The sequence below is a fragment of the Cololabis saira genome, chromosome 10, assembly GCF_033807715.1.
Source record: "Cololabis saira isolate AMF1-May2022 chromosome 10, fColSai1.1, whole genome shotgun sequence".
Taxonomy (NCBI): Eukaryota; Metazoa; Chordata; class Actinopteri; order Beloniformes; family Belonidae; genus Cololabis; species Cololabis saira.
The window spans coordinates 6924088-6941587 of record NC_084596.1 but is presented as its reverse complement, the minus strand read 5'-3'; the positions used below and the strand labels follow the sequence as shown (position 1 = coordinate 6941587).

General features: G+C 46.5%; 1 protein-coding gene across 1 annotated transcript in view; it reads left to right on the top strand.

Moving 5' to 3' along the window:
- lamc1 (laminin, gamma 1) overlaps positions 1 to 17500 on the top strand; it is an 84001-nt gene that overhangs the window by 23782 nt on the left and 42719 nt on the right. The window contains exon 2 of the mRNA XM_061731615.1: positions 5538 to 5842. Within this exon, the coding sequence (XP_061587599.1) occupies positions 5538 to 5842 (305 nt within the window). The remainder of the gene's footprint in view (positions 1 to 5537; positions 5843 to 17500) is intronic.

The following is a 17500-nucleotide window of genomic DNA, read 5'->3' as shown; positions in this document are numbered from 1 at the left end:
CGTTAGCGGCCCCGTAGCTGTTGGTCCTGGCGTTAGCGGCCCTGGCGTTAGCGGCCCCGTAGCGCTGGCAGGTGGAATAGATGATGATCCTTCACCATGTTTGTTGCTCTGCTAGCAGATCGTGAGCTGGAGATATCGTCCGGTTAGACCTGGTGGGAAAGAACCAGACCAAGCTGAGCCGAGTAGGTTCTAGTGGAAAAGAACCATTAGCGTCTGAAATGATGGTCAGGCCCCCCTAGGATTCCCCAGGACCCCCCTGGACCCCCCAGGACCCCCCAGGACCCTCCAGGATCCTCCTGGACCCCCCAGGACCCCCCAGCAGAGTCCTGGTCCCTGGCAGGCTGCTGGACGGTCTGAGCTGGGAGTAATCTGATTACCACGGCGAGCGTGGGGGGCTCGGCCGGCCCCGCCCACACCTCCAGAAGTCAAAGCTGCCATTGTTGGTCCTGCAGAAGAATGTATGAGCTCATGGAGGGAGGCTGATGGGCCGGGCCCCCCACGACCCCCCAGGGGGGGGGGCGGCCCTGAGGCCTCGGGGCTTCGTCTGGACGAGTTCTCAGGAATCCTCAGGAATTCCTCCAGTTAGGTTTACTTCACGTCCCACAGACCCGGGAGACGGACCGGGGACCTCCGGGTCTGGTCCTAGTCCTGGTTTCAGTTCTACTAGTCCTGGTTTCAGTTCTACTAGTCCTGGTTTCAGGTCTACTAGTCCTGGTTTCAGTTCTACTAGTCCTGGTTTCAGTTCTACTAGTCCTGGTTTCAGGTCTACTAGTCCTGGTTTCAGGTCTACTAGTCCTGGTTTCAGTTCTACTAGTCCTGGTTTCAGATCTACTAGTCCTGGTTTCAGTTCTACTAGTCCTGGTTTCAGGTCTACTAGTCCTGGTTTCAGTTCTACTAGTCCTGGTTTCAGTTCTACTAGTCCTGGTTTCAGGTCTACTAGTCCTGGTTTCAGGTCTACTAGTCCTGGTTTCAGATCTACTAGTCCTGGTTTCAGTTACTAGTCCTGGTTTCAGTTCTAGTCCTGGTTTCAGATCTACTAGTCCTGGTTTCAGTTACTAGTCCTGGTTTCAGTTCTAGTCCTGGTTTCAGATCTACTAGTCCTGGTTTCAGTTACTAGTCCTGGTTTCAGATCTACTAGTCCTGGTTTCAGTTACTAGTCCTGGTTTCAGGTCTACTAGTCCTGGTTTCAGGTCTACTAGTCCTGGTTTCAGTTACTAGTCCTGGTTTCAGTTACTAGTCCTGGTTTCAGATCTACTAGTCCTGGTTTCAGTTACTAGTCCTGGTTTCAGGTCTACTAGTCCTGGTTTCAGGTCTACTAGTCCTGGTTTCAGGTCTACTAGTCCTGGTTTCAGTTACTAGTCCTGGTTTCAGGTCTACTAGTCCTGGTTTCAGCTCTAGTCCTGGTTTCAGGTCTACTAGTCCTGGTTTCAGTTCTAGTCCTGGTTTCAGGTCTACTAGTCCTGGTTTCAGTTCTACTAGTCCTGGTTTCAGGTCTACTAGTCCTGGTTTCAGTTCTACTAGTCCTGGTTTCAGATCTACTAGTCCTGGTTTCAGTTCTACTAGTCCTGTTTTCAGTTCTACTAGTCCTGGTTTCAGTTCTACTAGTCCTGGTTTCAGTTCTACTAGTCCTGTTTTCAGTTCTACTAGTCCTGGTTTCAGTTCTACTAGTCCTGGTTTCAGTTCTACTAGTCCTGGTTTCAGTTCTAGTCCTGGTTTCAGTTACTAGTCCTGGTTTCATCTCTACTAGTCCAGGTTTCAGTTCTACTAGTCCTGGTTTCAGTTCTAGTCCTGGTTTCAGTTACTAGTCCTGGTTTCATCTCTACTAGTCCAGGTTTCAGTTCTACTAGTCCTGGTTTCAGTTCTACTAGTCCTGGTTTCAGTTCTACTAGTCCTGGTTTCAGTTACTAGTCCTGGTTTCAGATCTACTAGTCCTGGTTTCAGTTCTACTAGTCCTGGTTTCAGGTCTACTAGTCCTGGTTTCAGTTCTACTAGTCCTGGTTTCACGTCTACTAGTCCTGGTTTCAGTTCTACTAGTCCTGGTTTCAGTTCTACTAGTCCTGGTTTCAGGTCTACTAGTCCTGGTTTCAGTTCTACTAGTCCTGGTTTCAGTTACCAGTCCTGGTTTCAGTTACTAGTCCTGGTTTCAGGTCTACTAGTCCTGGTTTCAGGTCTACTAGTCCTGGTTTCAGTTCTACTAGTCCTGGTTTCACGTCTACTAGTCCTGGTTTCAGGTCTACTAGTCCTGGTTTCAGTTCTACTAGTCCTGGTTTCAGTTCTACTAGTCCTGGTTTCAGATCTACTAGTCCTGGTTTCAGGTCTACTAGTCTTGGTTTCAGCTCTACTAGTCCTGGTTTCTACTAGTCCTGGTTTCAGCTCTACTAGTCCTGGTTTCTACTAGTCCTGGTTTCAGCTCTACTAGTCCTGGTTTCTACTAGTCCTGGTTTCAGTTCTACTAGTCCTGGTTTCAGTTCTACTAGTCCTGGTTTCAGGTCTACTAGTCCTGGTTTCAGTTCTACTAGTCCTGGTTTCAGTTACTAGTCCTGGTTTCAGTTACTAGTCCTGGTTTCAGCTCTACTAGTCCTGGTTTCAGGTCTACTAGTCCTGGTTTCAGTTCTACTAGTCCTGGTTTCAGTTACTAGTCCTGGTTTCAGGTTTACTAGTCCTGGTTTCAGGTCTACTAGTCCTGGTTTCAGTTCTACTAGTCCTGGTTTCAGTTACTAGTCCTGGTTTCAGTTACTAGTCCTGGTTTCAGGTCTACTAGTCCTGGTTTAATTTCTACTAGTCCTGGTTTCAGATCTACTAGTCCTGGTTTCAGTTCTACTAGTCCTGGTTTCAGTTACTAGTCCTGGTTTCAGATCTACTAGTCCTGGTTTCAGGTCTACTAGTCCTGGTTTCAGGTCTACTAGTCCTGGTTTCAGGTCTACTAGTCCTGGTTTCAGTTCTACTAGTCCTGGTTTCAGGTCTACTAGTCCTGGTTTCAGTTCTACTAGTCCTGGTTTCAGTTCTACTAGTCCTGGTTTCAGTTACTAGTCCTGGTTTCAGGTCTACTAGTCCTGGTTTCAGTTCTACTAGTCCTGGTTTCAGCTCTACTAGTCCTGGTTTCAGTTCTACTAGTCCTGGTTTCAGGTCTACTAGTCCTGGTTTCAGTTCTACTAGTCCTGGTTTCAGTTCTACTAGTCCTGGTTTCAGGTCTACTAGTCCTGGTTTCAGTTAAACTAGTCCTGATTTCAGTTCTACTAGTCCTGGTTTCAGTTTTACTAGTCCTGGTTTCAGTTAAACTAGTCCTGATTTCAGTTCTACTAGTCCTGGTTTCAGTTTTACTAGTCCTGGTTTCAGTTCTACTAGTCCTGGTTTCAGATCTACTAGTCCTGGTTTAATATTGACTAGTCTTGGTTTCAGTTCTACTAGTCCTGGTTTCAGGTCTACTAGTCCTGGTTTAATATTGACTAGTCTTGGTTTCAGGTCTACTAGTCCTGGTTTCGGGTTGCTGCGTCTGTGGACTGAACAGTTGCAGGTGGTGAGTGATGCTTTGTTGTCTGACGCCGCATCACTTCCTGCCGGCGGTGGTTCCTGCCCCCCCCCCCTGCTGACGGTTCCTGGCAGCAGCTTTTGTCCCGTCGGGGACGCGGGGGCGTCCTTATTGGTTCCTGCTGACAGAGTCCGGTTCCTGTCAGCTGCCGCCCCCCCTGGACTCAGTCCAGACTTTGATCTGAACCCAGAGACGATCCGGGTCCCAGACGGACCTTCTGGACCTGGACCCTAGTGGTCTGTAGAGGACCTGCAGGTCTGGACCTGAACCCGGGGTCTGTAGAGGACCTGCAGGTCTGGATCTGGACCCTAGTGGTCTGTAGAGGACCTGCAGGTCTGGATCTGGACCCTAGTGGTCTGTAGAGGAACCGGGATTGGAGGGGGTGTAGTCATGGTAGTTTGTTAATTGTTGTATTTATTTATTTTTTGTTATTATTTAGTTTTTTTTTCCTTTCTTATTTTATTTTATTTTTAAATTTGTATATTTTCTATGGCATATGATCTGATATAGTGAGGAAGGGACAGGACTAAATCAGTTCTGCTTCCTCCTGTTCCCTCAACACATTATTCTGCTGTTGTTCTTTATTTCTGGATGAGACTGTTAAAATGTTTAGCTTTTTTGATATTTTGATGCTTTTAATTTGATGGTGATTTGTTGTTGTTGGAGATAAAGCCACCAATAAAACAATAATAGTTAGTATCTCAGGTTACTGTGGATGATGACATCACAGGGGGCGTGTCCAGAGAACACGTAGCTCACGAAGTGAAAAAGTGTTTCCCGTCATACACTCTCTTTGTGACCTTCAGGTCCGTCAGCTGATCGCCTTTGTTGTGCTGTCATCATGGAGGGGGTCGGGGGTCGGAGGTCGTACTTCCTGGCCATGTAAACACGTCGGGGCCTGACCCGACGTGTTTAGCAACAGCGAACAACATCAGCAGCTCTAATGGCGCTTTTCCACCAGCACCTGCTAGCTCCTACTAGTACATACTAGTACATACTAGTACAGGGGTATTCAACTAGATCATTCAGGGGCCACATCTGCAAAAGGACTGTATGGAGAGGGCCGCACAATTTGAAAATGTGGGGGTTTTCAAAAGGTATTTTGCACTCAAAGACGAAGACTTATGTAAATATAATTTGTATTATACATTTGAATATATCTAGTTTACATATGAATTATGTATTAATTGTCTCCAGATTTAGTCATTGTGAATGTTAAATATAATATTCAGATAAAGAAACATTATTTTAAATGCAAGTTCATTTTGAAACCATGCATTGTGCAAACTTAATGAAATTGATATTGACCTACTTTTAATAAAACACGCCATAATGACAAAGCACCACTTTCCACCAAGATTTCCTTATTTGAATATTATATTAAGCATTGAGCACAAGCATTTCAGTCCATAGTAGCCAGTTTGATGTTATAAATAAGCAACCAAAATATTAACCATAAGCTCCTTATGACACACAAAAAAAAAATTGTTTTTTTTTAAACAAACACCACCTTTTTTGAAATATGACCAGGGGCCACATAAAAGCTCCTGGCGGGCCGCAAGTTGAATATCCCTGTACTAGCACCTACTAGCAGCTACTCATCTCAACTCGGCCTGGTTTCTTTTCCACTACAATCCAGCACCTGGAGCAGAAGTAGGAGGTTGGAGAAGCTGCTGTGACGTATTTGATTGTGTATCTAAATGAAGAAGACAACAACACTAAAGATGTAGAACCTGGAGGAGATGATAGATGTGCTGCTGGGTCTGTGGCCTGTGTTTGATATCAAGTTAAAACATGAGAGTGAGAGAAACTTCAAGCGGCTTTTTAATGTGTTTAGTTTGTCTCAGCTGCTGAAAAGTCCGTTGTCAGCAGAGCAGCTATGAAGAGACAGAGCTCCTGGTAGATCTGGTCGTTCCTTATCGCCCGTCTAGATCCCTTTTTAAAAAGAAGGAGGTCTGGAAGGACCTGTACAGAACCGTCCCTGAACTAACCTCCCCGTCCCCCCCAGGTAAGGCCTTCGACATCACCTACGTGCGGCTCAAGTTCCACACCAGCCGGCCCGAGAGCTTCGCCATCTACAAGCGCACCAGCGAGGCGGGGCCCTGGGTGCCGTACCAGTACTACAGCGGCTCCTGCGAGAAGACCTACCAGAAGCAGAACCACGGCTTCATCCGCACCGGCGAGGACGAGCAGCAGGCGCTCTGCACCGACGACTTCAGCGACATCTCGCCGCTCACCGGCGGCAACGTGGCCTTCAGCACGCTGGAGGGCCGGCCCAGCGCCTACAACTTCGACAACAGCCCGGTGCTGCAGGTGAGCAGCGCCGCCGCCCGCGTTTCCTGGTTTACTCCCGCTTATGTCCATGTTTACATCTGTCGGGATTATTTACTTCCACGTTTACGCAGGGGTGAAAGTAGATTAAAGTTCTTGCTGGTACTACGGCCCCAACCTTCATGGCTTGTTCTCCTGCCACCACCAGCTTCTTCATCCCTGAACACGCATTACATTTCTTAACGCCTGTACGGTGTAGAAATTAGAAACACAACACTGTGTAGGCCGATAGCAAATGATTTATTTAAATGGTGTAAATAAAGGCCAGTCCGGACCAAGAATTGTCACAGAATAATTTGTAAATGTTGACAAAACTTTCAAAATCATAACAATTTGTTTTTTTTCCAAATTAGAATACATTTACAGTTATATTCATCAGCAGCTGAACAGTCTCTGTCTTTGAATTTTCAGAACATTGGGCACATAAATGAAAAAAAGAGTAAAAGATTAGTAAAATGTCTCAAAATGTATCTTACAATGTGTGCATTGAAATGGAAAATAACTTCTTAAGCATTTTTTTATCAAAGCAAAACACTTAAAAGATTTAAAAAAAAACGTTACTTCAACATTTTTGCTACTTTTTTCTTTTTTTTCCTGAAACGAGGAATAATCACAAATATCTTATTTGTGTGATTATTTGGCGTGTGATTATTATTATAATGTGTCAGCCAACCACAAAAATCTTTGGAATTTTGGTGGAATCATTTATTTTTTGTCCTTGCCCGTCAGTGCAAATGACATAAATAAAGTGCGTGGTTTGGTCGTGAAAAAATAAAAAGTAACCTTACGTGAACAATAAATCAAACGCTCTCTTCCTTGCAGTGTATGTGTTTAGGAAGTAAAGACTGGAATACGCTATTCACAAAAGCACAAATAGTGCGATTTTACTAATATTTATATCATACAAATATTTTTAAAATTATTCGTACAAAAAAACAGGTCAGGACTCTAGTGTAGCAGGATTATATCGCTATGCCGTCTCCCCTCACTCATTGTTAGTAATAGGTTTGTATAACTGTATGTCCGATCAGGAGCAGAGCTGAGTCATGGCTGAGCGGTCAGCGCCGCCGTCTTTGGTGTCAAAGATCGAGAGTTCGAGACCCGCTATACCCGAAGTATATTTCCAGTCATTCGTTTTTTTTTTTCACGGCACTGAATCTTTTGGTGGTACGGAGTACCGGATCGTACCAGCTTACTTTCACCCCTGCGTTTACGTCCGTCGGAATTACCATATTTTTTGCGGCCATTAGGCGCATATAAAGGTCTTATTTTTTAAAAAAAGTGCTGCGCGCCCAATTACGCAATGCGCCCATTGCCATATGGTAAAGGCTGATTTATGGTTCCCGTTACACCAACGCAGAGCCTACAGCGTAGGGCTGCGTCGACTTAACACGGATCCATAAGGCGGATGTAATTGAGGCCACCGTGAGAACGTTAAAGGGGGAAGGGGGGCGCCTGAATTTCCCGTGATTGCCCGGCGGCGGCTCCGTGGGAGACTCGGCCTCCCTACCGAGAAGGAGACGCGGCTCCCGGGGGAGCTGCGCCGCAGAGGCCGACACGTCGGCCGCCGCCTGGTCGGTCGGCGGGCTCCGTGGTTTACTGGTGAAGGATTGTAGATCGTGGGCTGACGTGTCTGCTGGGCTGGACTGTTGTTCGGGCTTTTGCAAAAGCCGGCATCATTTCCGAGGAGCCGCACGGCAGGAACGTGACTCGGCTGCAGCGTGGCCAGAGAGCTGATCAGTTCTCCCGGTCTCATTGATCAGTTCTCCCGGTCTCATTGATCAGTTCTCCCGGTCTCATTGATCAGTTCTCCCGGTCTCATTGATCAGTTCTCCTGGTCTCATTGATCAGTTCTCCTGGTCTCATTGATCAGTTCTCCTGGTCTCATTGATCAGTTCTCCTGGTCTCATTGATCAGTTCTCCTGGTCTCATTGATCAGTTCTCCTGGTCTCATTGATCAGTTCTCCTGGTCTCATTGATCAGTTCTCCTGGTCTCATTGATCAGTTCTCCTGGTCTCATTGATCAGTTCTCCTGGTCTCATTGATCAGTTCTCCTGGTCTCATTGATCAGTTCTCCTGGTCTCATTGATCAGTTCTCCTGGTCTCATTGATCAGTTCTCCTGGTCTCATTGATCATTGATCAGTTCTCCTGGTCTCATTGATCAGTTCTCCTGGTCTCATTGATCAGTTCTCCTGGTCTCATTGATCAGTTCTCCCGGTGTCATTGATCAGTTCTCCTGGTCTCATTGATCAGTTCTCCTGGTCTCATTGATCAGTTCTCCTGGTCTCATTGATCAGTTCTCCTGGTCTCATTGATCAGTTCTCCTGGTCTCATTGATCAGTTCTCCTGGTCTCATTGATCAGTTCTCCTGGTCTCATTGATCAGTTCTCCTGGTCTCATTGATCAGTTCTCCTGGTCTCATTGATCAGTTCTCCTGGTCTCATTGATCATTGATCAGTTCTCCTGGTCTCATTGATCAGTTCTCCTGGTCTCATTGATCAGTTCTCCTGGTCTCATTGATCAGTTCTCCTGGTCTCATTGATCAGTTCTCCCGGTCTCATTGATCAGTTCTCCTGGTCTCATTGATCAGTTCTCCTGGTCTCATTGATCAGTTCTCCTGGTCTCATTGATCAGTTCTCCTGGTCTCATTGATCAGTTCTCCTGGTCTCATTGATCAGTTCTCCTGGTCTCATTGATCAGTTCTCCCGGTCTCATTGATCAGTTCTCCTGGTCTCATTGATCAGTTCTCCTGGTCTCATTGATCAGTTCTCCTGGTCTCATTGATCAGTTCTCCCGGTCTCATTGATCAGTTCTCCTGGTCTCATTGATCAGTTCTCCCGGTCTCATTGATCAGTTCTCCTGGTCTGAATGCAGAAACAGAGGATGGAGATTTCGATGGGTTTGATTAATGTAATAACTTAATTAAAGTACAATCAAACTAAGTTTTGCTTCCGCTTTATTTTAAATGTATTTATTTTTCGCTCTATTTGTGTGTGTTGTGCGCGCGCGTGTGTGTGTGTGTTGTAAGTAGGAATGGGTGATATTTTACCGTTCACGATAAACCGTCAAAAAAATTCCCGATGGGAAGAATTTGTATCTCACGGTAAAAATGATAAATTCCCGTTGGTGACATTTTTGTGTAAAACTGATTTATGATTCTGCGTTAAATCCACGCACAATGTACGGGAAGGAAGGAAGGAAGGAAGGAAGGAAGGAAGGAAGGAAGGAAGGAAGGAAGGAAGGAAGGAAGGAAGGAAGGAAGGAAGGAAGGAAGGAAGGAAGGAAGGAAGGAAGGAAGGAAGGAAGGAAGGAAGGAAGGAAGGAAGGAAGGAAGGAAGGAAGGAAGGAAGGAAGGAAGGAAGGAAGGAAGGAAGGAAGGAAGGAAGGAAGGAAGGAAGGAAGGAAGGAAGGAAGGAAGGAAGGAAGGAAGGAAGGAAGGAAGGAAGGAAGGAAGGAAGGAAGGAAGGAAGGAAGGAAGGAAGGAAGACGTTGATACGTGTTTGTGTAACAAACATGGCGGATCTGAGTCATTACAGTTTTGCAGTACAGGTGTAACTCATTTACCGTATTTTCTGGACTATAAGCCGCATCCGCTCTATTTAAAAAAAAAGATATTTAGCCGCAGATATTTATGTTGTTAGATTAGATATTTACTACATGTAGAGAATGATATTGAACTGTAAATGATGTACATGTTTGTACCTAAATAGATCTTTCCTAACAGTGTCTTTTAACACGGCAGCAACTTTGCTGATTAAAACGGGACAGAACCAAGAGAAAATAACCAGTATTTATTTATCTGTTTATCTGTTTGAAATCTGCTTCTACTTCTATCTGCTAAAGAAGAAGTAGCGTATTCTTCTTTGCATTTATTTTGTCTTAGTTTTTATTCTAATTCCGGTTAGAGCGCCCCCTAGTGGTGGAAGAAAAATCCACAGAATAGCTGCACCTTTGTATAAGCTGCATGGTTGAAAACTATGAAAAAAGTAGCGGCTTATAGTCCAGAAAATACGGTAATTGGTTTTTATTAATTCAATTTAATTGGTGTAGTTTAGTAGCATTTAGTATTCTTTTAGAGCAGTGATTTGGGGGCTTATAGATTTATATTTACAAAGGTGAAGTTGAATTGGTATTTTTTTTATCGTAATTTTTATCGTTATCGGGATAAATGCCAGAAATTATCGTGATAGATTTTCTAGTCCATACCGCCCATCCCTAGTTGTAAGGCGGCGCTCCATGTGTGTGTAGACGGCGCCTTTCAGTCGGTGCGCCGTATGTGTGTTTTAAATCCAAAAATGACACAAAAAACTGATGGTGCGCCGAATGGTCGTGAAAATACGGTATTTACTTCCACGTTTACGTCTATCAGGATTATTTACTTCCAGGTTTTCTGCTGCTCAGAAACTGATCCGTTGGTTTTCCTCCGACCGGACTGATCACTGATCTGTTGAACCAATCAGATCAGATCAGATCAATAACCCGGGCTCCGGGTGTCGGCGGTTCCTGCTGACTGAACTTCCAGCTGAAAGAGGGAGATTTAGTTGCGTTTCCTCCGTTTGTCTTGATTTTCTCTGTGGAGATTTAAAGCCACTCGTTTCACCTGTCGGCGACTTCTGAAGCAGAAGAGACTCGTGAATCACGAGGAAACATTCCTTCCTGCTGAGCCTCCCACCTGTTGCCGTGGCGACACCTGCGACCGGCCGCCCTGGGGGCGGGGCATCGGGTCTGGGGGGGCGGGGCTCAGGTCTGAGGGGCGGGGCCTCGTGTCCGAGGGGGCGGGGCCTCCGGTCTGAGGGGGCGGGGCCTCAGGTCTGAGGGGGCGGGGCCTCAGGCATGAGGGGGCGGGGTCTTCGGTCTGAAGGGGCGGGGCTCCACACGCTGCTGCTGAAACCCTCGTGATGATGGTGATGGCTGCTGTGAGGTCACGGGTGTTGCTAGGCAACGCCCCCGGGTTTCCCACAGCAGCTGGAGCGGATCAGTTTGGCCCGGCCGCCGGCAGCTGGAGGATCTCTCCCTCCTCCTCCTCCTCCCTGTTTGTGTTTCCATGTTCCCTCCGTGGCCGCGGTTGCTTCATCACCGGCAGAACACTGTTTTCTTTCTTTCTCTTTTCCTTTTTCCCCTCCCTGACATGTGGAGCTCGTTCTCCTCCCTCGCCTGAGTCTGAGACACGAGTTTGACGTCTACGACGAGCAGGAAACGAGCAGGGATCGGGGAGTGAGAGGAAATCCGGACCAGCTTCCAGGGTTAATAATAAGATAATAATAATAATAAGATCTGGACAAGTCCCTGTGATGTCATCGCTGGCGTTAGAGCTAGCAGCTCATCGTAGCGGGTCGGTCGGATTATTATTACTGCCCCCGTGAAGACGCTCAGGGGCTAAACTTTACTAAGATCCCTCCTAAACTCGTCCAGAACCGGCCAGAACCGCCTAGAACCATCCAGAACCAGCCAGAACTAGGGCTGGGCGATATATCGAGTATAGTCGATGTATCTCGGCTTCTACTCGGTGCGATGTACAAAATGACTCTATCGTGAATATTCGAGTATACATTGTCACGTATTTGCTTTAAGCCGCAGGCATTAAATTACAGACTTTTCTCACTCTCTCGTCTCGTCTCTCCTTCTCTGAGACATAAAACAAGCGCACCTTGTTACACATGTCAGTCACGTGCTGTCGTGTGTGCATTATCGTCACTTCCATCCGCTTTACCTTTAACTTTCCCAAACTCGCCTGTTTGCGCCGTGAGCTCATCTGCACGGTTGCTACGCGCGACGGACTCTTGTCAAAGCTTAGTAAAGATGGGAGGGGATGTTTTCTCCTCGCACGGCTCTGTGGAGAGCCGAGGAGCCGCTCAGCGCGACACGCGCAGCCGAGCCTTTGGGCGGATTTATGGTTCCGCGTCACACCAACGCAGAGCCTACGGCGTAAGTGCACGTTGCTGCGTACCCTACGCCGTAGGCTACGCCGTACCCTACGGCGTAGGTTCTGCGTCGATTTAAGAACCATTATTCAGGCTTTTCTCTTCTAGAGCTGAGAAACGTCACCTAGTGTTGCTTAAATGTGGCCACATGAAATCAATCACCATCATCGAAACAAAGTCAAACAAGACTATATGACGTCATATTTCTAAAAGTAAGTGAAAGTGATGCAAAGCAAAGGAGGAGAGGATGAAACATTGCAGTCCCTGCACCTACAATAGTCCTGCCCTCCTGCTCAGAGCAGCTCATCCTGGTAAAACCTGGTAAAACCGGGTAAAACCAGGTCATCCTGGTAAAACCGGGTAAAACCAGGTCATCCTGGTAAAACCGGGTAAAACCAGGTCATCCTGGTAAAACCGGGTAAAACCAGGTCATCCTGGTAAAACCGGGTAAAACCGGGACCAGAACATGTTCTTAGCAGATGTTCTTCAGACGGGAGTCAGAGATGCAACGTGCACTTTCTGTTTTGAAATGACACTTTTTATGTTTGTGCCACTCACTGCTTAGTAACTGTTTAATAAATACAGTTTTGGTAAATTTGACGTATTCGCCCTTAGTTACAGTACCCGTGGTACCAGGGGTACCGGAGGTTCTGGCGCCGATGCCCGTACCCTCAGTTCTGCTGTCCCTGCCTAGGAATGGGTGATATTTTACCGTTCACGATAAACCGTCAACAAAATTCCCCACGGTAAGAATTTGTATCTCACGGTAAAAACGATAAATTCCTGTTGATGACGTTTTTGTGTAAAGCTGATTTATGGTTCTGAGCCTACGGCGTAGGGTACGCGGCGAAGGAAATGGTGACATGTTCCAACCACAGGTTAATTTGCACATTTTATTTATATTAGAGAGAGGTCATCACTGATTGGATTTTATTTTCAGTGAACTTTTATTTGTCCTGTTTCTTCATTTATCAGGTTGTATTTTTTTCTACTTAGTGATTTTATAAGCTAAGAAAACTTGAAGCACAATGGTACTTTTGCTGTTTGCTGTTATCCCACTGTTTAAGCCATACAGTTTGAATAAATGTCGAATCTGTTCTTATTAATTCAATTTAATTGGTGTAGTTTAGTAGTATTTAGTATCTTTTAGAGCAGTGTTTTGGCTCCAAAGACTGATGTGGTGATATATTTATAGTTACAAAGGTGGAGTTGAATTGGTATTTTTTTATCGTCATTTTTATCGTTATCAGGATAAATGCCAGAAATTATCGTGATAAATGTTTTAGTCCATACCGCCCATCCCTACCCCTGCGGGGCCTCTAGCCCTCCAGGGGCCGGGGCAGGTGGGACGGAGAGCTCTGGACCAGGACCTGGGCCTGACGGGCAGAGCGGTCCGGTGTTTGTGATGCGTCCGGTTCCGCCTGGTGGACGGGTTCAACGGTGACACCTTCAGAGGTTATTTCCTCCCCGGCCTGGAAATGAACAGATTTAGCTCGGCGGCTTCAAACCTCCTTATTTGACTCGTCGGCACGAAGCTATTTTTACCGGAGCTGGGACTCGGCGGGGGGGCGGCCGGACGGGGCGCCAGGCGTCTGTCCGGCGCTCCGGCATTCCTGCAGGCTGTCGTGTCTGAGTGAGAGCGGGAAATACCCGGCAGCTGAGGCCCCCGGAGGGTCACGGGGGGGTCGTGACCCCTCAGCAGGGTGCATGCTGGGAGTCCATGGGTGCAGTTTCTGCTCGGAGGCTGAGTTATGGTTCTGCGTCAAAACAACGCCGTGCCTACGCCGTAGGGTACGCGTCAACGCAGACCAAGGAAGATGGAGGAAGGAAGGAAGGAAGGAAGGAAGGAAGGAAGGAAGGAAGGAAGGAAGGAAGGAAGGAAGGAAGGAAGGAAGGAAGGAAGGAAGGAAGGAAGGAAGGAAGGAAGGAAGGAAGGAAGGAAGGAAGGAAGGAAGGAAGGAAGGAAGGAAGGAAGGAAGGAAGGAAGGAAGGAAGGAAGGAAGATGGAAGGAAGATGGAGGAAGGAAGGAAGATTGAAGGAAGGAAGGAAGGAAGATGGAGGAAGGAAGGAATGAATGAAGGATGGAGGAAGGAAGGAAGATGGAGGAAGGAATGAAGGAAGGAAGATGGGGAAGGAAGGAAGGAAGGAAGGAAGGAAGGAAGGAAGGAAGGAAGGAAGGAAGGAAGATGGAAGGAAGGAAGGAAGGAAGATGGAAGGAAGGAAGGAAGGAAGGAAGATGGGGGAAGGAAGGAAGGAAGGAAGGAAGGAAGGAAGGAAGGAAGGAAGGAAGGAAGGAAGGAAGGAAGATGGAAGGAAGATGGAGGAAGGAATGAAGGAAGGAAGGAAGGAAGATGGAAGGAAGATGGAGGAAGGAAGGAAGGAAGGAAGGAAGATGAAGGAAGGAAGATGGGGGAAGGAAGGAAGGAAGGAAAGAAGGAAGGAAGATGGAAGAAGGAAGGAAGATGGAGGAAGGAAGGAAGGAAGGAATGAATGAATGAAGGAAGGAAGGAAGATGGAAGGAAGATGGAGGAAGGAAGGAAGGAAGGAAGGAAGGAAGATGAAGGAAGGAAGATGGAGGAAAGGAAGGAAGGAAGAAAGGAAGGAAGGAAGGAAGGAAGGAAGATGAAGGAAGGAAGATGAAGGAAGGAAGGAAGGAAGATGAAGGAAGGAAAGAAGGAAGGAAGATGGAAGAAGGAAGGAAGATGGAGGAAGGAAGGAAGATGGAGGAAGGAAGGAATGAATGAAGGATGGAGGAAGGAAGGAAGATGGAGGAAGGAATGAAGGAAGGAAGGAAGGAAGGAAGGAAGGAAGGAAGGAAGATGGAAGGAAGGAAGGAAGGAAGATGGAAGGAAGGAAGGAAGGAAGGAAGATGGGGGAAGGAAGGAAGGAAGGAAGGAAGGAAGGAAGGAAGGAAGGAAGGAAGGAAGGAAGGAAGATGGAAGGAAGATGGAGGAAGGAATGAAGGAAGGAAGATGAAGGAAGGAAGATGGGGGAAGGAAGGAAGGAAGGAAAGAAGGAAGGAAGATGGAAGAAGGAAGGAAGATGGAGGAAGGAAGGAAGGAAGGAATGAATGAATGAAGGAAGGAAGGAAGATGGAAGGAAGATGGAGGAAGGAAGGAAGGAAGGAAGGAAGGAAGATGAAGGAAGGAAGATGGAGGAAAGGAGGAAGGAAGAAAGGAAGGAAGGAAGGAAGGAAGATGAAGGAAGGAAGATGGGGAAGGAAGGAAGGAAGGAAGGAAGATGGAGGAAAGGAAGGAAGATGGAAGAAAGGAAGGAAGGAAGGAAGGAAGGAAGGAAGATGAAGGAAGATGGAAGGAAGGAATGAAGGAAGGAAGATGAAGGAAGGAAGATGAAGGAAGGAAGGAAGGAGAAGGAAGGAAGGAAGGAATGAATGAAGGAAGGAAGATGGAAGGAAGGAAGGAAGGAATGAATGAAGGAAGGAAGGAAGATGGAAGGAAGGAAGGAAGGAAGATGGAAGGAAGGAAGGAAGATGGGGGAAGGAAGGAAGATGGAAGAAAGGAAGGAAGGAAGGAAGGAAGATGGAAGAAGGAAGAAAGGAAGATGGAAGGAAGGATGGAAGGAAGGAAGGAAGGAATGAATGAAGGAAGGAAGAAAGGAAGGAATGAATGAAGGAAGGAAGATGGAAGGAAGGAAGAAAGGAAGATGGAAGGAATGAATGAAGGAAGAAAGGAAGGAATGAATGAAGGAAGGAAGAAAGGAAGGAATGAATGAAGGAAGGAAGATGGAAGGAAGGAAGAAAGGAAGGAAGGAAGAAGGAAGGAAGAAAGGAAGAATGAAGGAAGGAAGGAAGGAAGGAAGGAAGATGGAAGGAAGAAGAAGGAAGGAAGGAAGGAAGGAAGGAAGATGGAAGGAAGGAAGGAAGGAATGAATGAAGGAAGGAAGGAATGAATGAAGGAAGGAAGGAAGATGGGGAAGGAAGGAATGAATGAAGGAAGGAAGGAAGGAAGAGGAAGGAAGGAAGATGGAAGGAAGATGAAGAAGGAAGGAAGGAAGGAAGGAAGGAAGGAAGATGGAAGGAAGGAAGGAAGGAAGATGGGGGAAGGAAGGAAGGAATTAATGAAGGAAGGAAGAAAGGAAGGAAGAAGGAATGAATGAAGGAAGGAATGAATGAAGGAAGGAAGGAAGGAAGGAAGATGGAAGGAAGGAAGATGGGGGAAGGAAGGAATGAATGAATGAAGGAAGGAATGAATGAAGGAAGGAAGGAAGGAAGGAAGATGGAAGGAAGGAAGGAAGGAAGGAATGAATGAATGAAGGAAGGAAGGAAGATGGAAGGAAGATGGAGGAAGGAAGGAAGGAAGGAATGAATGAATGAAGGAAGGAAGGAAGATGGAAGGAAGATGGAGGAAGGAAGGAAGGAAGGAAGATGAAGGAAGGGAAGAAGGAAGGAAAGGAAGGAAGAAGGAAGGAAGGAAGGAGGAAGGAAGAAGGAAGGGAAGGAAGATGGAAGAAGGAGGAAGATGGAAGGAAGGAAGGAAGATGTTGAAGGAAGGAAGAAAGGAAGGAAGGAAGGAAGGAAGGAAGGAAGGAAGTAGGAAGGAAGTAAGATGACGGAAGGAAGATGGAAGGAAGTTGAAGGAAGGAAGATGAAGGAAGGAAGGAAGGAATGAAGGTAGGAAGGAAGATGGAAGGAAGTTGGAGGAAGGAAGAAGGAAGGAAGATGGAGGAAAGGAAGGAAGGAAGGAAGGAAGGAGATGGAGGAAAGAAGGAATATGGAAGGAAGAAAGGAAGGAATGAATGAAGGAAGGAAGAAGGAAGATGGAAGGAAGGAAGGAAGGAAGATGGGGGAAGGAAGGAAGGAATGAAGGAAGGAAGGAAGAAAGGAAGGAAGGAATGAATGAAGGAAGGAAGGAATGAATGAAGGAAGGAAGGAAGGAAGATGGAAGAAAGGAAGGAAGGAAGGAAGATGGAAGGAAGGAAGGAAGGAAGATGGAAGGAAGGAAGGAAGATGGGGAAGGAAGGAAGTGGAAGAAGGAAGGAAGGAAGGAAGGAAGATGGAAGAAGGAAGAAAGGAAGATGGAAGGAAGGATGGAAGGAAGGAAGGAAGGAAGGAAGGAAGGAATGAAGGAAGAAAGGAAGGAAGAATGAAGGAAGGAAGGAAGGAAGATGGAAGGAAGAGAAAGGAAGGAGGAAGAAAGGAAGGAATGAATGAAGGAAGGAAGAAGGAAGGAAGATGGAAGGAAGGAAGAAGAAGGAAGGATGGAAGGAAGGAAGGAAGGAAGGAAGATGGAAGGAAGGAAGGAAGGAAGATGGAAGGAAGGAAGAGGAAGAATGTTAGGAAGGAAGGAAGAAGAAGGAAGGAAGAAGGAAGGAATGAATGAAGGAAGGAAGGAAGATGGAAGGAAGGAAGGAAGGACTGATGAGGAAGGAAGGAAGATGGGGAAGGAAGGAAGATGGAAGAAGGAAGGAAGGAAGGAAGGATATGGAAGAGGAAGAAAGGAAGATGGAAGGAAGGATGGAAGGAAGGAAGGAAGGAAGGAAGGAATGAATGAAGGAAGAAGAAGGAGGAATGAATGAAGGAGAGGAAGGAAGATGGAAGGAAGGGAAGAAGGAAGGAAGAAAGGAAGGAATGAATGAAGGAAGGAAGGAAGGAAGGAAGATGGAAGGAAGGAAGAAAGGAAGGAAGGAAGGAAGGAAGGAAGATGGAAGGCAGGAAGGAAGGAATGAATGAAGGGAAGGACTGACATGAAGGAAGGAAG